Source organism: Lathamus discolor, chromosome 22 (genome assembly GCF_037157495.1).
Source record: "Lathamus discolor isolate bLatDis1 chromosome 22, bLatDis1.hap1, whole genome shotgun sequence".
Lineage (NCBI taxonomy): Eukaryota > Metazoa > Chordata > Aves > Psittaciformes > Psittacidae > Lathamus > Lathamus discolor.
Genome location: NC_088905.1, coordinates 2474454 through 2497308, shown reverse-complemented (window position 1 = coordinate 2497308; position 22855 = coordinate 2474454). Strand labels below are relative to the sequence as shown.

Genomic DNA, 22855 nt, shown 5'->3' with positions numbered 1-22855 from the left:
TGCAGGGACTAAGATGCTTCCAATAGCTGCAAAATGTACAAAATCAGCCAGAGAGCACTAAGAGCTGACAAATGTCCCTGATTCAAATAATTGGTACGGGTATAAAAGGGCTCAGGTAAAAAAAAAAATGAAGTGACAGATTTAACACATTCAATCAGTGCAGTGGCAGAGTAACAGAGAGAGGGGAATGACCTCACACTGCATGTCAGGAAGGCAAACACAGGGTTAAGTGTTCCTCCTCTCTTCCATGCTGGTCCAAATGGGAATGCAGAGGCTGTAGGGGCTTCTAGCTAAAGGAACAGCTCTCTGCTCAGCCTGGGAGAGTTCTGCATATTCATGGTAAAAAGTACCCAAGTTCAAACCATGCCAAATACCTCTGAGCTTGATTTCCAAGAGAAATCGTAAAACATGCTCACCTGGAAGTTAATTTTCTTCCCACTAAGTAATAAAGATGTATCAGGAGCAGGGTTGGTACTGGCACACTGGGTATTTCTTCTGGCCAGCAGACATCCCAGTGATGAACAACCACTCCAAACAGACTACAGCTTAGGCATGGGAGTGAACACTCAATTTAGGTGGCAACTGTATTATAGAATGAGAACAACTCTTGATCTAACACACAGGGAGTCCAAATAAATGGGTTTTGTGCAGATCTTAGGTGATCTATGACTCCCTGAGATTGCTCTCATATAATGAGATGCATTTTGTGGATGAGGCTGAGGAGATTGACAGATCTTCTCTGAGGAGCTTCAACAATGGGCGGCAACCCTGAACAATGGAAAATGCTCAGGGCATCCCTACAAAAACCCTCTTAGAAACTCCTCTTGACTCAAGTACTCAAAAGGCATTGTTTTAAATGCCCACATCACTTTGTGAACATTACACTTTAAAACAATGAGACACTCAACATCTTTAAGCACATTATGGTGTGCAGAGGCTCAGCAGCTCCTGCAGCACACCTGGCTGACCTCCTCTGCTCATTCAAGTGTCTTTTCAAAGGGATGTTTGTTTGCTCCTTAGCTGTCTGTGGTGGAAACAAGGACAAACATTAGGAAAAAAGAACTGCATTAACAACATGGGCTCTCCACAGCATTTCGGAGTTGCCAGTGACCAAAAAAGAACATCCAAATGCATCCAGCACAGTGTTAGGCAGCTTAGCAACAGAATTAAACCCAAATGTGATTGTAATGAATAAACAGAAAAAACCCCAAACCTACCTTGTGCAACCAGATACCCCAATTTCTGTAACTGGTGGTGCTGCCCTGAAATGCATACAGCTAATGCAGTAAAATGTCCATAATGTTTTTAAAAGACTACCAGTTCTGTGCAGAGCAATGTCCTTTTTATTCCCCACTTACACAGAATAACTGTGAAATCTAAGCCTTTTTATTTCAGCATATTGAGCAATAGCATTAAAGTGATTTTTACAAGCACTGATAATCACAAGCCTTTTCTGCCTTTGAAACCTGTCCTTTGTTTGAACCTCTACAGAGTATTACTGCAGGCTCTGTACAGTGTGTATCACAACTCCTGTTGTAATTCCTAATCCATGATCTAGGCTGAGTAAAAAAATCACCAGAGCACTGAAGATGAAATAATGCAGGAGAAAAGACAGAAAAGTAACACTGAAGCAGACATTTCTCTCAAAGAAGACAGTGATGAAGGGCAAGGAGTGAATACCAGATGTGAACAAAGATGAAACAGCATATAAAAGAAAATAAACTCAATCGTGATTCTGGATTTGTGCTGTCTGTGGAGCAGTCACAGGCTTAAACAAAAAGGCTTTAATTGAGCATATGTTTTATATATAAGCCCTACATATTATTAGACTATCATGGTCTTAATCTCATCAGTCCATACCAACACACCCTGTATTGCCCACAGTAACCGCCCGTTTCTCCCTCTTGGCTAGACCTGGAAAAAGCAGTAATGATGTAGATACCTACAAGAAACACCTATTTCCCCAGCTCAGTGAATAATTAGCTGTCAGCCTGCAAGTGGTGCTGCAGTTACCAGAACCTTCATTCCCCAAGGACAGACTTGGACAATTAAGTCTATGAAAAATCTCTGTTCAAGCACAGTGTGGCTTGACTCTGGAAATGCTTCTTGCACTCATGTGTGCAGTGACTTCCAAAGTGATATCTGTACTTCATAACTCTCTACTGCCTTATGCCAAAACTGATCTTGTGCACAATTCAACACAGAGAACACTCCTATGTTAGGTATTTGCGCAACTCTGAACATCCACATAACGTATGTATATATAAACTGTCATTAGAATGTTGCTTTTCTAGAATAAAGGAATCTTTTTACCCCTGAAATCTCAGTATTTTAAAGGTGTAATTCAGAAAAAGCAATACTGCATACGTTCCAATTCAAACAGGATTTTAAGACCTTACATCTGTCAGCTGGCTGCCACCTGAATGACCTGAAGGTTACATCTGCCCTACTGTAAGACAGCAGTCTTCTGTAGTACCTCAGAAGACCTTATTAATCAGTGTAATACCTTTATGTCTGACCTGGTAACCGTCACAACGTGGCCTGGGCTATGTCAAGGTGAATGTGTCTGCTCAGAGACATTAGCAACTACCATAATACTTGGATTTGTAATATGACCAATATGTTCATTAAGGGCATATTAATATATGTAACATGACAATATGCAAGATATGGAATATGACAACACTGCTCATTAAGAGTTTGGAGCAATGCTTCAATAGCAGGCTGAAGATCTGAGTGTTAGACAAGATTCCAGCCCACAGAGACCTCCAACCAACTATAAAGAGTGAGGGGTTCTGAAATGCCAAACCCTGCTTTTCATCACTAACAGTGAGAGTTAAGTATTTGCACAGTTCCTTCACAGAGCAAAAGGAACTGGTTTCACTGTTCCAAATGGAACATCCCCTAATTTTATCACGTCGAAGTTAACGGTCACATTCCTTACAGCTTCCCATAACTTTATGATTTGAAATATGTGAATGCTGGCTGCAGCAGTTCAAAGTAAAACCAGTTTATAGGAAGGGCTTCTATGCAGATAAATAATAATTGAACAGACTGCACATACCCGAGACCTCAATCTTGAAAGTAAAATGTCTTTGGTGAAAAATGAAACACATTTATTGTATTTGTAACTAACATACCCTAAAAGTAAAGCAAATATTGATATTCCAGGCACAAGACCCAAGATCTATAACTAAGTGTATAAAATGCATGCTGTTTGCATTTAGCAATCATACTCTGTTTTCCATAACTAGAAACAAGACTCATTGAAGTCTATAATTCACCAGCCTTTTTTGTCATAGTATTTTACTACAATACCATTATCCTGCCATATTACATTTACTGTATGTGTACAAGTCCCATAAATACACAAGCCTATGTAAAATGGGCAGCAATGACTCTCACTACTTTTGGACTACTTGCAGCTTTTGAATTTTATGTGGGTTTCATATTTTGTTGATGTGTTTGCAATGGGATACGTACTGCCCAGAAGAGAAATGATTTTACACTTCCATTAAAAGCTGTAGTGGTAAATAAACCATCAGAACTCATGCAGATATTCCCTGGAACATCCACAACAGCCCATTAAAATGCCAAAATCTGTGTTGAACATTTGAAAGAGGAGCACTGGATACAGCACATTTAGAACTTGACTATAGGCACATACTAAGTGCTAAGGATATTTGAGAGTATTGCACAAACCTCTGCAGAGCACTCCACACACGTTTACACTCATCAGGAACAGTTCAGCACAACAGCTGCCCTCTTCCTACCGAACAAACCCACCCATAAACAAAAGCAGGCAGGAGCAGTGGAAAGAGCTGCAGGTTGCTCCTGATGCTCCACTATGAGCTAGCCTCATCTAGAGATTTCGTCTCAGAGAGTATTTATTTATAATAAAAGAGATTTAGGATTAATTTTAAGGTCAAGTTCTGCTCAGATTTGCACCTCATGCATCACAACTGACTTCAACTCTGTTACTCATGAAGCGTTTCTGGTTGGGAGCTGCTCCCCCTGAGCTAATCCATTCTACAGCATTATCACCCTTCTTCAAAATTAAGCCATGCTAAGTTCCCATTAAACACAGGTCTCCAGAGGATGATAGAAGCTCCTCCTGATGGTGAATTTCAGAACAGAATACAGAAGCTTACTGTCCAATTAAAGAAGCATTTAAAACCTGATTATCAAGTCCACTAATTTAAACAGGGGCAACCTATGACAGCTTGAGACATTTAAAACCCTTTTGTCACTGATGGAGGAGTCAGGAGTAATATGCCTCCACTATACCACACCACCTGTCTAAAAAGATTACTAGGTACAAAAGCAAGCAATTTTATTTGCTCCTGTACCAAAAACAATTAATATTTTACTGTCTGAGGCCCTAATAAGATAGAACATGCAAGACAGATTATCCTAAACTTAATTAAATGAATATTGACTGAGTATTTTCCAGGTTACAGTTTAAGACCTGTCTGGCAACAGTCACAGAGCACAACATCACAACTACCCAGGACCAGACAGTAAGGAGGAATTACCATCAGTGAACTAGAAAGGATGCTCTAATTTTTTCTGTTTGCTGAGCCTCTCACAAGCCACCAGGATCTATCAGTCTCATCGATTCCAAGTGCTTCACCTAAGCCGGTACAGAGCTGCATGAAATGACAGAATCAAGTTGTCTGCATTCTTCACTGCTTCACTCCAAAAGTAAATGATTGTGTCACTGAGAGGCAGTGACTGCAGTGCTCAGTATGTTCTTAAGAGAAAGAAAAATACCCTTTGGCAAGAACACAGGAAAACACTAAGGCATGATTAGGGTTACCAACCTGCCAGCATTATGGATGTGAAATCTTACCAAAGTTGCTTTATATAGTCAAGGTAATAGGTACGAATGGCACTATATCATGTTAATGGCAGGGCTGTAATACATAGCAAATAGCAGTACAACGTGTATTTCTCAAGGATGAGGGCTTAATACCCACTTAGAACTCGCAGCTTGCATCCCCATTGCTTTGCACTTTGTGTATCGATTTAAAGCTGAGATTTGTAAGAAGTGGCTGGTGACAGAGCCTGCCTGGCTGGCTCGGGGCCCCAGGTGTGTTTAGCTCCTTTAAACACCTTTGTGAACCTACATGGAAAGGGTTACAGAGTCTTACATGATTCTGCAGCACCTAAAATGCCTATAAGCAGACTCTACATGGCACCGAGAGCAAAAGCCAGGCAATCTGGACCATGCAAATGCTGTTTCAAATGCACAGGAGCACCAGGGAAGCCAGCTTTGTGCTGAACAAAAGAAGGACCTCAAAGACTATGTGCTTTAGAGAAGTATTATTGAAATGCTGAAGGACGCAGAAGAAAGTATTAAAACAGAATGGAGGGGAGACTGAAAATGCTAACATTCAGCACACACACAAAGAGCAGCAAGCTTGTGAAACATGGCAAAAAGGAGGATCTATTTTGTGTGGAGTTGGTGGAGTTGCTCTTTACGTGAGAGAGCAACTAGAATGTATTGAGTTCTGTCCGGGGTCGGATGAGGACCAAGTGGAATGTCTGTGGGTACGAATCAAGGGGCAGACTGGCACGGGTGATACAGTTGTGGGGGTCTATTACAGACCTCCTGATCAGGACGAAGGAGTTGATGAGGCTTTCTACAGGCAACTGGAAGTAGCCTCGCGACTACATGCCTTAGTCGTCGTGGGGGACTTTAACTACCCCGATATTTGCTGGAAGACTCACACAGCCAGTCATTCACAGTCTAGGAGGTTCCTCGAGTGCATTGATGATAATTTCTTAATGCAAATGGTGGACGTACCAACTAGGGGAGCAGCGCTGCTAGATTTAGTACTCGCCAACAAGGAGGGTTTGGTCGAAGTGGTGACGGTCAATGGCAGCCTTGGCTGCAGTGACCATGAGATGGTGGAGTTTAGGATCCTGTATGGGAGGAATAGAATACCTAGCAAAGCCACAGTTCTGGATTTCCGAAGGGCCAACTTTGGCCTCTTCAGTCAACTGCTAAGGGAAGTCTCATGGGAAAGTGTACTAGGCGGTAAAGGGGCTCAAGATAGTTGGTTAGCATTCAAGGACCGCTTCTTCCAAGCTCAGGATCGGAGCGTCCCAATGAGTAGGAAGTCAAGTAAGGGATCTAGGAGACCGGCGTGGTTAAACAAGGAGCTGCTGGGCAAACTCAAGTGGAAAAGGAGAATCTATGGATTATGGAAGGAGGGGCTGGCCGCTTGGGAGGAATATAGGACAGTTGTTAGAGGATGTAGGGAGGCAATTAGGACAGCTAAGGCCTCCTTGGAACTCAATCTTGCTAGTCAGGTTAAAGACAATAGAAAGGGCTTCTTCAAATACATAGCAAATAAAACTAACACAAGAAGCAATATAGGCCCACTGCTGAATGAAGTGGGTACCCTGGAGACAGAGGATATAAAGAAGGCAGAGGTGCTGAATGCCTTCTTTGCCTCTGTCTTTACTCCTGCAGACTCTCCCCGAGGGCCCCGGATTTCTATAGCCCCAGAAGGAGTCAGGACAAAGGAGGAGTTTGCTTTGGTAGATGAGGATTGGGTTAGGGATCAGCTATGCAAACTGGACATCTGTAAATCGATGGGTCCGGATGGAATGCACCCACGGGTGCTGAGGGAGCTGGCGGAGGTCATTGCTAGGCCACTTTCCATCATCTTTGGTGAGTCGTGGGAAACGGGCGAGGTGCCTGAGGATTGGCGGATGGCAAAGGTCACACCAATCTATAAGAAGGGCAAGAAGGAGGACCCGGGTAATTATAGACCGGTCAGCCTTACCTCCATCCATGGAAAGATGATGGAACAACTTATTCTTGACTCCATCACTAGGCATATCAAGGATGAGGGGGTCATTAAGAACAGCCAACATGGTTTTATGAGGGGGAAGTCATGTATGACCAACCTTATAGCCTTCTATGAGGAAGTGACTAGGTGGAGGGATGATGGTAGAGCGGTAGATGTAGTTTTTCTTGATTTCAGTAAGGCATTTGATACTGTCTCCCACAGCATCCTCATAGATAAGCTAAGGAAGTGTGGGCTTGACGATCAAGTAGTGAGGTGGATCGAGAACTGGTTGAAAGGAAGAAGGCAGAGAGTTGTGGTCAATGGCGCAGAATCTAGCTGGAGGTCTGTGACTAGTGGAGTTCCTCAGGGGTCGGTGCTGGGACCGGTGCTGTTTAATATTTTCATCAATGACCTGGATGAGGGAACTGAGTGCACCCTCAGCAAGTTCGCTGATGACACAAAACTGGGAGGAGTGGCTGACACACCAGAGGACTGTGCTGCCATTCAGCGAGACCTGGACAGGCTGGAGAGTTGGGCGGGGAGAAACTTGATGAAATTTAACAAGGGCAAGTGTAGAGTCTTGCATCTGGGGAAGAACAACCCCATGGACCAGTACAGGTTGGGGGGTGACCTGCTGGAAAGTAGCGAAGGGGAAAGGGACCTGGGGGTCCTGGTGGATAGGAGGATGACCATGAGCCAGCAATGTGCTCTTGCGGCCAAGAAGGCAAATGGCATCTTAGGGTGCATTAGAAAGGGAGTGGTTAGTAGGTCAAGAGAGGTTCTCCTCCCCCTCTACTCAGCCTTGGTGAGGCCGCATCTGGAATATTGCGTCCAGTTCTGGGCCCCTCTGTTCAAGAAGGACAGGGAATTGCTTGAAGGAGTCCAGCGCAGAGCCACAAAGATGATTAAGGGAGTGGAACATCTCCCTTATGAGGAGAGGCTGAGGGAGCTGGGTCTCTTTAGCTTGCAGAAGAGGAGACTGAGGGGTGACCTCATCAATGTTTACAAATATGTAAAGGGTGGGTGTCAGGATGATGGAGCTAGGCTTTTTTCAGTGATATCCAGTGATAGGACAAGGGGCAATGGGTGTAAACTGGAACATAGGAAGTTCCACGTTAACATCAGGAAGAACTTCTTTACTGTAAGAGTGACAGAGCACTGGAACAGGTTGCCCAGGGGGGTTGTGGAGTCTCCTACACTGGAGATATTCAAGGCCCGCCTGGACAAGTTCCTGTGTGATGTACTGTAGGTTACCCTGCTCTTGCAGGGGGGTTGGACTAGATGATCTTTTTAGGTCCCTTCCAACCCTTGGGATTCTGTGATTCTGTGATTCTGTGTGTCTTCCAGCATTACTCCCAAAAGAGAAGGGTTTCCATAAACCAGAGAATGCAGACTAGAGAGAAACTACTTAAAGAAAGACTAAAAGGACAGCTGAGAAGCAAGAAAAGAATGTCAAGAAATTCACTTGAGATGATGACCAGGAGAAGAAACAAGAGGTCTTCTAAATTGTACTATATAAAATGAAGCACCACCTCAAAACCATCAGAATTCCATGAACAGAAAGCAAAATCAATCTATAGCACTTATCGACTGAGCCACACACGGAAGCTCTGACCTCAGCATATTACTACTGGCCCCAGGATAGACTGCACAAATGCCTCTTGATAAACCTTTTTCCAGGATTGGGATGAATGAAGAGGAAATGCCAGGGAACTTGAGAGGCAAGGATGGCGAAGTGAACAGAGACCGCTGGACTCTGCGAGGCACTAGGCAGCACATTCTGCTCTTTAAAACAGGCTAAGCTCTGCCTCACTTGCTCCAGCCAGTCTTCATACTACATTTTCTAGGCTGAACTGTAGCCGTTTATAAGCCAGACATAGGACTTAAGAGCCTGGCTGAATGCAAAGTATGTTTTATGCAAGGCTATAGGTTAAGGTTATGCTCTAAAAATCATCTAAAACCAGTGCAATACTTGCTCAGTGTGAGATGGAGTGCACCATGAAAACTTCTGTGTCGTCTAGGAATAACACAAAGTAATAAACTAAACTTACATACCACCACCAAAAAAGCACCAAACACACAGATAGCACTGTGCACTGGGAAAAACCTACTACATGCCAAGTATGAGCAGCATTTCACCTCAGTAACATGATGCACTTTGAATAGCAGCTGAGTCATATGTGGGGTGGGCTGCTCACCAGGGCAAGAGTCTGTGGATGCATCTGATGTGGTTTTGGAGATGAGCTAATGGGCTACCTGATGCTCAGGGAGCATGGTGTGCAGCCATGCGCTAGGCCAGTGTGCCACAATGGCTGAATGGGCACGTAGTACCTCAGCTGCTCTGTACCAGACCCTGAATTCACTAAAGCTGCAGTAAAGGTTTCCTTCTAGTAACAGATGTTAGCATGTGAAGGAAGGCTACTGCTGTTCAGGCTGACAGATCATGCAGCTTGACAAAACGCATTGTGTATTATGTCACTGTCAAATACACCGCTTTAAAAATGTCTTTTTAATAGGGAGAAGCCATTCTTCCCTTCACAAATGTCTTCAAACTGTTCCCCAAACAACAAGCTGTACACAGTGAGCAAGCTTGGTCTTGTGAAGAGATGCAGATGATCGACAGTAGAGAGGCTAAAGACGTTGCTCTGGCAAACCTGATACTCAACTATGCATTTTCTGAGAGGAGAACTTAGCCCTCCCTTTCCTCTCATTTTCACCATGCAGGAAAGAAGCAGGAATACTTCCTCTGATGTCTATCTCAGCAATACAAGCATCATGCCCGGAGATCCAAGCCCACGGTACCCACCTGGCAGCCTGACGATGACAACAACAACCAGCAGACGAGGATTCAGCAGAGCTTGGCTGACTCCTACACTACACCACAACTGCCTCCCTGCAAACACTCCAAGCTGAACGAGGCCTCTGTTAACACACAATTAATAAACTTATCTATGGGGAGAATCTGTTGTGGGACTGGAAGCCAGAACTGTCTCTTCCCTAGGCCAACTCTGCACCAGAGAGAAAGAAATGGCTCTGGTCCCATCAAACCTGTGCCAGCAGAGACTGTTATATTTAAATCAACATTTGCCACAGCAGAGGATTATCAGATGCTCTACTTAAATGCTGGATTTTCCTTTTTATTTTGATGTTTAACTCATAAAACCTGCATTTATTTGGGTTGGGTGCTGATGTCTGCAAGCACAGCTGCTCACCAGCTCTGTTTTGCTTGCCATGTGAATACATGAGAAGAGGATTTAAAACCTCTTTCCAGTCTGCTTAGTGTCAGCATTTGGGTTTTCTTGCTCTCTTACTGCTGCGGCAAATGCACCCTGAATGTCCCATACCCTCAGCGACCTCCCAAAGCAGAGATGTGCGGGATCTTCTCATGTTCCCTTCTTCACAGAGGGAAACTGGAAACAGGAAACCTGCTAACAAAGGGTGCAGAAACTGAAACGTAGGGTGTGCTATGGAGTGACTGGAGACAGCAGAGCTGGACCTGCACATAACCTGAAAGGCAGCAGGTCCTAGGAGCTCAGGAGATGGTGTGTGCTATTACCACGTTCAGGGGTAGGTGCCTATCCTGCCCATACACAATTCAAAATGGTTTCATGACTTGCTAAGGCTCTCAGAACTATTTGAAAGGGTAAACCAACAGGGTAAACCTCAGACACTCGATTTTCTACCGCTGTTGCCACATAAGGTTTTATTATTGGTAAAATCAGGCACATTCAGTAGTATTTCACGCACACAAAATGGACACTGGCGCCATAAAGAGCGTAATCAAATTCTCAGAAAAGAGAATGCAGATTGAGAGAGATGCTCCTTTCCATGTCTTTTACTTAGGACCCAGCTGACACAAGCAACTGAAATTTGCTGCTAAATGAATCAAGACAGTACAGTGCATTTCAAAGCAGCATTAAAATCAGTGCTTGCCTCAGCAGGATTTGGTGCTCCTGAATCATGCTTGTATAACATTAAAGCTGAGTTAGAATATTGCTGTTCTTTATTTGTTATCCTCCTTGATCGTTTGCTTTCACTAATGTGTTATTCAGCTTAAAGACTATTTACTAAAGCTGAACACTATAAGCACACAGAGCACTGACCATGTCACAGGAGCTACCACTATCAGTAAATTAATTTATACAAGCCAAGCATTAAGCCATACACAGTTCAGATGCATTTAAACTACAGCTCCAAACCTTTAATCCATGTTCTCCCAACTTCTTTATATACATATTGTGTGCAGAAATTAATGAGTATATCAAACAATCTGGTGATGAGATACGGAAGCCTTACTCATCCTGGAACAGATGGTGGGAATAGAAATTGCTCCCAACAAAACTAAACTTGAGCTAGAGGAATTCTCTCTAGAGAACCTCTGCGAGAGGTTTGCTCTTGGTTGCTGTATTATCTGTGTCACCCCACCCCAAAAATGAATTACAAAACCAAGGGATTGGTACCCAGAGGCCAAAATGCTGACTGAGCACAGCTCAGGAGCTCCCAGATGTGGACCCCTGATGCTGCTACTTGGTTAAACACTTTTCCTGCACAAAAGCACAGGAAGGGGTTGCCACTGATGGCACGTAACAGCATAAATATGCCTAGGAATTGATGATATTCAGCAGCAAGCACCTCTGCCTACCAAGAACTGCCCAGATCCACTCACCCAGTTTCACTGAAGTGAAAACATGTGAGGGAAGACTGGAAGTGTGAAAAGGAACAGGGGGAAAGAGAGACATCTCTCCTGTAATTCCAAGGAAACTGTGGTACCAGCTCTCACTAACAAATATCCCTGCTTTTCACTTCTTGTAGGACTAATGACAGGATTTTTCACATTAAACTATGGGGTAGATCAAGAGCACTTAATGCTTCTATCCTTAGATTTAAGAAATCTTCAGCACCTTTAAGCTGCAGAAAAACAATTCCAGAGATGAAGATTTATATTCTTGATAATGGGGCAGGCTCACATAAATAACTGAGCTCAATTTAAGTTTCATTCCCATTGTAAAGTGTCTGCCTCTTATTGAACTGCAACGGCAAGATTAGAGCTTTGACTGTATCAGTCATTCACGGCCTTTGTCAGAAATAAATCACTAGATTAACTAGTGGCTATGGGGAGCACAGGAAATGCGTTCCTGATCCTGAATTTCTGCACTTGATGGAATAATCAGAATCCTCCCCTGGGATCCAGGCAGATATCGGCATGGTAACGTGAAAGGGGCTGGAGTCTCCTATCCATTTTGGTTTTCGTTTGCATTTCCAGGTCCATGCAGAGTATGGGTTAAACAAACAAAACCCAACAATGCCACAATTAGCATCTATTTTGCATCTAATGAAACAGAAGACAAGCTTCTTTGTCTGCAGTTATTTCCAGCTTTATGTTTTCATCTCAGGCTTCATCCAAACTCTAATGAAATAAATTCTTGGATCAGAACCACAGATCTGTTGCCAGCACTGGGTTTTGAAGCCTTCTACACTTCTCAGTACCCACATAACAATTACTGAGCAAGACTTGCTGGCTAGCTCAGTTATTTTTCATCCACATTTAACAGGGCAGGTTGACTTTACCTTAAAAACATTGCAAGAGTTTATAACCTCAAGCTTACTGCCGCAGAGCAGAACTATTACTTAGTGAACCTGGTACCCAGTTTCTAAAGACACTGCGTTATTTCCAGTAGACTGTTTACCTGAGCACAGAATTAGCCTTGATTCTGAGCCTTTATGTGAAATTTTATTGTCCAAAGCAAATATGACCTGTTAAGATTTAGAGGCTGTATTAGCAGCAATAACAATTTTACAATCAACATCAGTAAATCTGGGTTTATTGAGAACTCTACAGTCTTTAGCTGTAGAAAGCAATTAAAATGTCTGTTTCTCACTGGATATAGTACCTAACTTTCATACAAGACACACATCCTGTTTAATTGTTGAGTGTAAAGCAGCATAGTTCAAATCATTCTAAAATTCTCAGTAAAATTCAAACAGTGATGACTGAGAATCACCTTTTTTTTTCCTGAAGTGGCTGAATTCCAATAAAAATAACATTTTTGGCTATTAAACTGTACAGAAATTGGAAAACAGTCAAATGTGTGCACTCCAGTTTAGCAAACCATATGTGTTGGGTAGAACTGTACCTATCATCATCGGTTTCTTTTCATCTTAAAGAAAACACATTGATTCTCTATAGTTTTTAATTTGAAAACTCACTTTGAAGTGCTGTAGTTTTGGAATTAGTAACAACATCAAACTGACATACAGGCCTATGAGAGCAGTTAGAGCAGGAAAACCTCCTACCATCTCCTGAAGGACGTACTAGGATCCTCATCACTTTAAAGAACACCCCTTCAGTGAACAGAGTGTAATGAGAGACACAAGGAGTGCTTGAGCCTACAAGGTTTTGAGAGAGTACATTAGGCAACTGAAGAGAGAAGAAAGTGGTGGGTGAAAGAAGTGAAGGAAGAGGGAGACAACCAGGATATTCACTTATTTTGCTGTAGTTTTGTGGAAGGAAGGGAACCAGGGTTAAAGGAATAAGCAAGATAGAAATTTTTTACCATGGAGAGAGCACATTTATGTGAGACAGGATCCCCTGGCACTCTGGAGGGATGTGCACTCACAAAACCTGGGTTAGCAGCTCATGTTGTCTGAGAGGAAGAGGTCACTGAGGTTGCCCGCTGGTGGCTTTGGGGGAATCTCTGCAGGCAGTGATTTCCATCCCTTCTGCAGAGCGTGGGCAATGAATCCCACACAGACAAAGGATGTTTTGGCAATTACACCTTTGGAAGTTTGCTTTGTCTGTAGAATAGATGCGTTTACCACAATACAAATTCCAGTGATTTTGACAATTCTCTGCAATGCAGTATCTGTTTTTCTAACACCATTAAAATGAGTAAAAGTAAAGCACAGCTGAGGAGAATGTGGTATCAGAAATTGGAATGACAGAGTCAAGCTCATTAGATGCCTGTATACAAATTCATCTGTTCACCATTCTTATTTCTAACCCATTTGCCTTTTGACCTTTGCCACTTCTACGTGATTTTCAGTATCTTTTGCACATCAGCTTGCTGCATTTCTCCTCTCTTTTAGTTTCATCTGATCAGTTTCTCCTTAACTAAAAGGATGCCTGTTCTTTGGAGTTTATTTTCTTTGCTTCTTTTGTTGCTTCAGTTGCAACGCACCACAGCAACCGTGGAGATAAAGGGCAAAATTCACTTCTGAGTAATACTATTTCTCATCCTCATCAAAAGAAGCAAGTGAACATGCTGCAGCGTGTGATCAGCAGCACAGCACAGCGTTACCGGGGCTGCTCATGGCTCTGGCCCTGCGGCTGCAGCCTCAGTGTGGTCACCGCAGCTCACCCAGGGACCCAAGAGATTTAAACACTGCCCCGGGTCCTGCCAGGGCAGCACCAGTCAGCTCTTTGCTAGGTAAGAACAAGGTGATGCTGTGCTCACTTCAACCAGCACATTGTCTTTTCTTTTCATGCCTCCCTAGCAGATTTTTAAGCACAAGCCACTTAAAACATCTTCCTCCAAGAAGAGTTGGGCTATTATCATTTTAAGGCATCCCCATTACTTTCCTGCTAGGATGCAATTCTCTTGACAAAAACCATGTTCAAAGCTAAGCAAAAAAAAAAAAAAAAAAGCCCCAATTATTATTTGTGGCAGATTTTCTGTCTCCAGCAACAATTTATCATCATATTTTGAGGGTGGGTGAGGGTTTTTTCTGTTTTATTTTTCAATAAACAAAAGTAATTTTTGATAAAATAAGTAACAATCTGTTTTCGGTCTGTGAGCCTCATACTTGAAAACTACCAAACCCAGGATTTCTTTTCTTCAACAGCATTCCTGAATTCTGATTAAAAGCCATTCCTTTTTAAATCTTATATAATAAAACCCATTGCTATTTAAAGCAGTCTGTGAGAGAAGAACACAGTAACCAACAGCAGAGCCTGAAAGCCATCAGGTTTTGCCTTTCTCCTCCCTTCTCACTATCCCCCGCAGCGCCGCTGCACCAAGGCTCACCTCAGCTGCAGGGACTCCCTCGGGTGGGCGGCAGTGGAGGACGATCATCCCTTCGATGGGAACCTCCTTCCCTTGGGGATCTTGCTCAAAGTTCTTCCGTAAATCTGCAGGGTTCAATGCAATGAATCATTACACAAAAGCCATTCCTCCCCAAGGAACACCGCTTTGCCATGTGTGTATAAAGCAATGGGCAATTGAGAGTTACTCATTCTTCCCTAGATGCAGAGCAAAGAGATCCCATCACCTTTGATTGTGTTTCCATTTCTCCACCTTTAAGAAACCACTTCTGTGTGACGGCAGAGACAATCTGGTTTAGAACCCACAAACTCCATGGTCCCAGTTGGGCACTGTCTCCTGAGCCATTGCCTTTCCAAAACAGGGGGATGAAACGCAAGAACCACAATGTGCCATTGCTGGGGCGCTGTTAGGACCAGCCCAATGAATCCAAGACTGGGCAGATAATTTCCCCAGTACACACTATGTGAGATGAGTGCCAGGGTATTTCATCAAATGTCCTAAGCCAGATGATTTGTTTAGCTCGCCTACATACTGCAAGCTGTGGGAAAGGAAGGGAAGGACTGAGAGCACTTCCACGTGTTCCAAACTGTCTGATTACAGGATTGCTTCATTTCAGACACCATGGCCCAGCCAGTAATTCAGGATAAGAACAGGGTGTACTGTCTCAGAGTCACACTGATGTGGTCACAGCGCTTCAGGGGCAAACCAGAAGAAAGCAAACCTGCCTCTGGTGACACTGGCCTAACCCAGCCATGCCCATGAATATGTGGAGTTACCTTGCTGTGAGAGGAAAACAAAACGGAAGGGATGTGACTTAGCACACGTGCTTTGAGAGTTAGGATGCTTCCATTAGACATACTCATTTTGTTCAAACAGTGTCTCAGATTCCACAGGGTGGATTTACTGATTTAATTTTCTCCATTGCTTACACTTCATGAAATACACCCCCTTAAATGCAGAGGCTCTGAGTCAGTTACACTTTAATATATTTTCCAAAATACATTAAAACTTATTTTAGCAAGCCGGTCACTAGAGAAAGATGCACACAGTGCATGTATAATCCTTTTTATGATTCTTTCTTAATGTTGATTTTCTTCCCCCACAGATAACCACTATCTCTTCCAGTACTCTTTAAAAAGTCATTCATTAACAGCTAGGATGCAGTTGAGCCTACAAATGCCTTTATTAGCATGAAAAATGGAGTAGGATCCATCTTCTCATTTTCTCTGTGTTCCACGCTATCGTAAAGAAATACTTACCTGGGTTTTCAGAGAAATATAAAGTGCTTTAATGCTTTGGTCTTGACTCACAGTTCAGAATCTCTAGGCTTTAGTGATCAAAGAAAAATGGAAAGAAAGAAAGAAGTTGACCCCACCACACTACACACTGCAGTGACATGTGCTGTCAATGCTATGGTTCTGTACACTACCACAACCTGCATGTACACATTCCTGTCTCTAGTCCTTTAACTTAAGGGAGAAACTTGTTCCCCAAATCAAACAGCTGGGTTGTTCGCTGCAGACAGGATGACACAGGTCTGGGAAAGAGTGAACCCTGGAATCTCATGGGGGTTGGTGATGGATACCAGCTGGTAGCTATTCATATTCCCTGTCTGGAGTCCTAAGAGGTCCCATCATCTCTGCACTCCAGAAGTGCTGTTCTTCCCATTGCAAAAACATGACTTCAAGGGCAAGTGGTACAAAAAAGGCCAGTGCAGGAGCACAGCTCTCAGACAAATGTACAGCCACGACCACTGCAGCACCCTGGGGCGCCCGCCAAGGGTGATGGGGTATCTGCAGTTATGGGAGGCTGCTGGGGATGGGGTTTACAGAAGAACTGGTACCATGGTGATGGGTTTAAAAGTCCCAACACACAGCTCCACCCGCTTCTGCCCGTTCTGATTTTCACTCATAGCGCCATGTGATGGGTTTGGGAAATCACAGTGCAGAGAAGAGTCGATAAAAATTCAATTCAGATTAATAGTCCTCTGCAGCTTAGCAATACAGGGGAATTATTAGCTCGTTCAGTGTTATGACAGTTAATGCAGTAAAATAAAAAACCGAATTTACACATATTTACACATTCAAACTAAAGCAGCCAACAAAAAGATCGGGGATCTATAAAATCAAGGAGTTGTTACATTGTCCTACTTCTTATTTCAAATGCTTATTTTAAGGTATCCTGTTTAAAAAGCATCATTTTAGAAAGATTCATCACGAATCTGATCAAGTTACCACTCAGAGTTTCTTGCTTGAACCTCCCTATCCTGTTCCTCTTCACCTTCCAAGCAGCATTTCTCCCAGCCCTTTGCAGGTTATTGCCATCATTTCCTGGGACTAGTTCTTTAAAGACCTGAACTGCTAATTTAAAGGACAAGAGTTCACAACAGACTGGGGGAAAGTAAACTCCTCAATTCTCTGCTTGCAGCACTGCTGTAGAAGGATGGTTTCAGGGTCTCACCTGCCAACCAATGACGTGCTTCAAAACTGAAACCCAGATACAGAATGGAATAGAATAGTTAGGGTTGGAAAGGACCTCAAGATCATCCAGTTCCAATCCCCCTGCCACAGGCAGGAACACCTCACACTAAGCCATCCCACACAAGGCTTCATCCAACCTGGCCTTGAACACTGCCAGGGATGGAGCACTCACAACCTCCCCGGGCAACCCATTCCAGTGCCTCACCACCCTCACAGAATTTCCTCCTTAGATCCAATCTAAACTTCCCCTGTTTCAGTTTGAACCCATTACCCCTTGTCCTGTCACTACAGTCCCTGACAAAGAGTCCCTCCCCAGCATCCCTATAGGCCCCCTTCAGACACTGGAAGCTGCTCTGAGGTCTCCACGCAGCTTCTCTTCTCCAGGCTGAACAGCCCCAAAATACAATGCTACAGAAGATTCTGATGTATTCTTGCCCATTTTTGTTTTAAAGGAAGTGCAGAATACAGACACTGCTATGTGCTTTTTTCATATTTCTTTGACCCCTGTGATCCACTTGGAGTAAAAGGGCACTTCCCAGGGGATTTTCTGTTGGCTTTAACCTTTCCTATTACACAGCATTGTTGTGACACTGTGACCAGAATCACTGAAACAGATTTGCTGAGTGTAAATGCAGACTGATCAATCCACATTAAAATAAAAGAGAGGCCTGAAAAGCCCCATCATGCTTTCTGTGCTAGTCCTACAGCATCTCACAAGGGAGGGCTGGCAAACCACCAGCGCTTTACCAGTATCCATTTACATTGAACCCTAGAAGGGCATGTTTCCATGCCTTACAAAACATGGAAGAGCAGAACATTTCCTCTACTCACAAGCTATGCGGACAGATGCCTTCCTGCTCTTTGAGGTCCCTAGATGGCTCCATGCAACACACTGACACCAGTAATCTTCTGGGCCATGAAAATCTTCCACCTGCTGTCTCGTCACATTGATGAACACCTCCCGAACCTTCAATCCTAAAGGGAAAGACAGAGAAAATTAGTTGATAACAGCCTCCTGCTTGGGCATAAAGCTAAGGTTAGCCAAACCTTTTATTTTAATGACACAATTCCATTTTTAATCAAGGCAAAGCTTTAATTCCTTTAACAATAACATATTGCCACTAATTAAATTCTAAAAGCTGAGTAGGTCATAATGCATTGAGTTACACGAGCTACCCATCCACTGTGGTCTTTGCAAGCATACAACAGCTCCCTCAGAAACCCTTGTCTCTTGTGCTTTTTTCACCCAGAATGTGTATGTGGACTTAGATACTATAATACAAAACTGAATTATCTTCCAAAGTAACATCTACGTGCCCTTGAAAACCTTTCTGAAGTACCCTGGCAGGCCCCCAGTTGAGTCAAACAGGCAGAACTATGCACATATGACAGGAACTAATCTAACATATCCCACTGAATTCCAGCCTGTTCCAGCTCCATCCAGCAGCCATTTCCTCATGCAGGGGAGAAAAGCTGTGTCACTGCAGCACACAGAAAGCTAAGCTCAAGCCATTACAGCCTGAAAGGAGGAGAAAATGAAGGGAGGTGAATGCACTTCACAGCTCACAAATGGAGACGTTCCTCCACTTGGGATGTCCACTATAGCTGCATATCTGCACGATAACCTTGGGGAGAGGAAATACAATTCAAATGTGGGTTGAAAGGCATCAGAAATCAGTTGAAAGTGCTAGCCAGGAATATGTTAATTTGAGACTAGAAAACATTCATGCCTTCTACTTTCTTCTTTCTCCTCCTGTGCTGTCCCAAGATGCTTCTTTCCCCTTCACCAGAAGTGAATGAAAACTCAATGCTAAAATATTTCATGCCTGCGAAGTTTATAAAGCAGCAAGAAACTCCTAAACCTAAACTCCATAAAAGTTGGCTTCTGCTTAATCTCAGGCATCATTACCAGCTGGGTGCTTCCCTCCTTGAAGGCACTGGGAAGTCACCGTGTTCCTTGGGTGCACAGGAGAGTTGAGGCCACTGGGGATGCTCATGAAGAGGGGTGGGGAAGGTCAGGCAGGCTTTAAATACGATAAAGCAACACAAAAGCTTTGCTACTTTTCCAGCAATAGGCAAAGGGTGTTTTTCCTTCTTTCCATTTAGCCTGGTTGGCTTGCCATTTCACCACGGTACTTTAAGACACGTACAAACCTGCAATAGAGTCCTAAGTTGTCTCAATAATCAGTTCAGTCACTCAAATATTTACTCACTCTGTAATAAGCAAACAGAGGTTTCCAGGTTGCTTTTATTTGCATTGCGTTCTTTCAAATCCGTTGATGCAGTTCCCAACAAAACTGTTTACAAAACATCTCTTCTTTTTCTGACACGGTGAAAACAAGCCCTTCTGAAACAAACACAGCCCGCGGAACTCGGCAGCTCTGCATCTGACTCCTCTCCCTGCTGACAGACTGCATGATGAAAATGCACCGTCCCGATTTAGATATCCAAGCTGCTCTGCCAGCGAGGAATCCCTGGATTCTCAGCAATAAACCATTTGCAGAGTCATCTTTGTAGGTTGAAGATAAGAGCAGCTATGGTGAAGTTTCATTTGTGAGCACCTGAGTCCTGGCGACCTGACACAGCAGGTTTTGATGGCCTGAAGATTCAGCATCCCTCCACGCTGCATGACAGACACACACTTTCCTGTTACTTACCCTTGGCAAACCAAGCTGTGCAGTCCCTGAATGATCTCAATCAAAGCCACAAAGCATCAAAGCTCCAAAGCCTCCATGGCCAACAAGGCTGCCACCCATCTACTTAAAGACTTCTTCAAGACGGGTGTAAAATGATTAAGTCCTTGACAAAGAGTGACCTTTCTGAGGTGGCCTGTCCCCAGTCCAGAATCACTCAGCACTCAATTAGCTGACATGCACATGGTGCATCCTGCCTGTGCTGCCTGCAAACAGCACTGCTCTGCACGCTGCTGGGGAGGTACAACCCTTCGCTGCACCTCTTCAGCATCTCCAGCTGTCCTTCCATCCCATGATCAGCTCCTTCCCACCTTGACCACTAAGTAGTATCTTCAAAGGGGAGAATCCTCCCCATCACCAGCCATTAGCGACAGCCTCGCAGGTAGCTGTCAATCACCCCCCCCCCCCCCCCCAGCCCCGGACCTGCAACAATGTGTTCTGAACTCTCGCCATTTCTCAGCTACTCAGGAATGTCTGGAAGCAACAGAAACAAGGAATGGGAGCTGCATGTTGTACAGCTTGCTGAGGCAGCCATGCTAACACCACCACAGTCTGCGCTGATACCAAACAAGAAGCCATTTCTGGGCTCATTGGTAGTGTAAAATTCCCAGCAGCTGTCAGTGAACAGAGGCATTTACAGCTTCAGATTTATTAAGGTAGAACATTCTCCAGCCCAGCTATTCCTTTCATTGATGCTTGATTTAATTAATCTATATATCAGCCTCTCTTTTCTGAAGCAACATTAAGTGTGGTTTGAATCAGGCAAACAACCGGCACGTGAGATTGAGAAAGAGGTGGTTCAGCATTTTAAGAAGGAGCCAGGGAGGAATTCGGGTCCTTTTAAAGGTCTCCCAATTTGCCAATAGACAAAATAAATGCAGCCAAAATGGCAGAATAACAGAAGTGCTGAGGTTGGAAGGCACCCCTGGTGAGCACCTGGTCTCTGGGGAAAGTTATGTTTTGTTTATGGGGAAAGGATCCCTATTTTCATTGTTTTAGGAACAACCACACGAAGCAAAACTCTTGGGAAGAGCAGCGCATATTCTTCAGTTACCATCACTGGATTTCACCAACAAATACACCCAGCGACCCTCTGCAGCTCAAGAAATGCCAGAAAAATTGTTCCTAGGCAATGACACCGAACGAAAAACCCATGCAAAGAAAAGCAGGCACGTAATAAACACGAGCAGCATTTTACCTGTGACTTGTGTAACTCTAATAAAGCACTGCAAGAGCAACCCTTTAAATTATTGTGCAAATTATAACCATCATCTTTTGTTACACAGTACAGCCTTACAGAATATAAAATTATGGTACTGATATGCTAATCAGGTTTCTGCACTGTTGGATGGTTTAGCTGCAGATAGACTAACGCTGGCAGCAGATGAATAATTGCTCTCCATGTACGAAACATAACAGAGCTGCACAGAACTTCAGCATTTGTCAGTGTTGTTTAAATGAGAACAACACTGACAGCAGTTATTGCTGCAATCCTTTTATTTATCAGACAAGAAAACTCTAGTTACTCTTAGCAGGCCTGATCCTCTGGTGAAAGCCGAAGTTGAAGTATTTATAAGCAAATTTGGAGGTGCATGCTGCAACCTTCAGGCAAGGAAAATAAAGCAGAAGGAAATTAATCAAATCGTAATGATTATGTTTTTATCACAGTAGCATCTACTAGCTCAGGCTCTTGCTTTATGGGGTAGAGGACATGGAGCAAAGCTCCTGTTCTGCCACGTTCATGGAACAAACAGAAAAGGCAGGCTATGGATTACTGCCTTTTCTGCAACTCAGGAAATAAGGCAGGAGGGGATAAAATAACTTGGTCTCTAACGGAGCTACTGCGTGCGGCAGCGCAGTGATGGGAACCCATACCCGCTGCAATGGCAGTGTGTGCCTGCACTCATTTGCTGCACAAACAGCAGCAACTCCACAAGAGTAGAGACTTCAGTGCAAACTCCTCAAGCCAAGGCTTCCACGCTCAAGCAGCCAGTGCACGTCACAGCCAGCCCATTCCTACAGCAGTTCCAAAGCGACAGAAATCCTTCCTCTCCTGCTGCTCCTCCTCTACAAATGAACAGTCTGTGACTAGTGGAGTTCCTCAGGGGTCGGTGCTGGGACCGGTGCTGTTTAATATTGTCATCAATGACCTGGATGGGGGAACTGAGTGCACCCTCAGCAAGTTTGCTGATGACACAAAACTGGGAGGAGTGGCTGACACACCAGAGGACTGTGCTGCCATTCAGCGAGACCTGGACAGGCTGGAGAGTTGGGCGGGGAGAGACTTGATGAAATTTAACAAGGGCAAGTGTAGAGTCTTGCATCTGGGGAAGAACAACCCCATGGACCAGTACAGGTTGGGGGGTGACCTGCTGGAAAGTAGCGAAGGGGAAAGGGACCTGGGGGTCCTGGTGGATACGAGGATGACCATGAGCCAGCAATGTGCTCTTGTGGCCAAGAAGGCAAATGGCATCTTAGGGTGCATTAGAAAGGGAGTGGTTAGTAGGTCAAGAGAGGTTCTCCTCCCCCTCTACTCAGCCTTGGTGAGGCCGCATCTGGAATATTGCGTCCAGTTCTGGGCCCCTCTGTTCAAGAAGGACAGGGAATTGCTTGAAGGAGTCCAGCGCAGAGCCACAAAGATGATTAAGGGAGTGGAACATCTCCCTTATGAGGAGAGGCTGAGGGAGCTGGGTCTCTTTAGCTTGCAGAAGAGGAGACTGAGGGGTGACCTCATCAATGTTTACAAATATGTAAAGGGTAGGTGTCAGGATGATGGAGCTAGGCTTTTTTCAGTGATATCCAGTGATAGGACAAGGGGCAATGGGTGTAAACTGGAA

At 44.0% G+C, this 22855-nt stretch overlaps 1 protein-coding gene across 1 annotated transcript in view; it reads right to left on the bottom strand.

The window, feature by feature from the left end:
* Positions 1–22855, bottom strand: part of UNC5D (unc-5 netrin receptor D) — a 127937-nt gene that overhangs the window by 39075 nt on the left and 66007 nt on the right. Inside the window, exons 3-4 of the mRNA XM_065659215.1 lie at positions 18157–18300; positions 14828–14931 (exon numbers count right to left, since the gene is read on the bottom strand). Of these exons, the coding sequence (XP_065515287.1) occupies positions 14828–14931; positions 18157–18300 (248 nt within the window). The remainder of the gene's footprint in view (positions 1–14827; positions 14932–18156; positions 18301–22855) is intronic.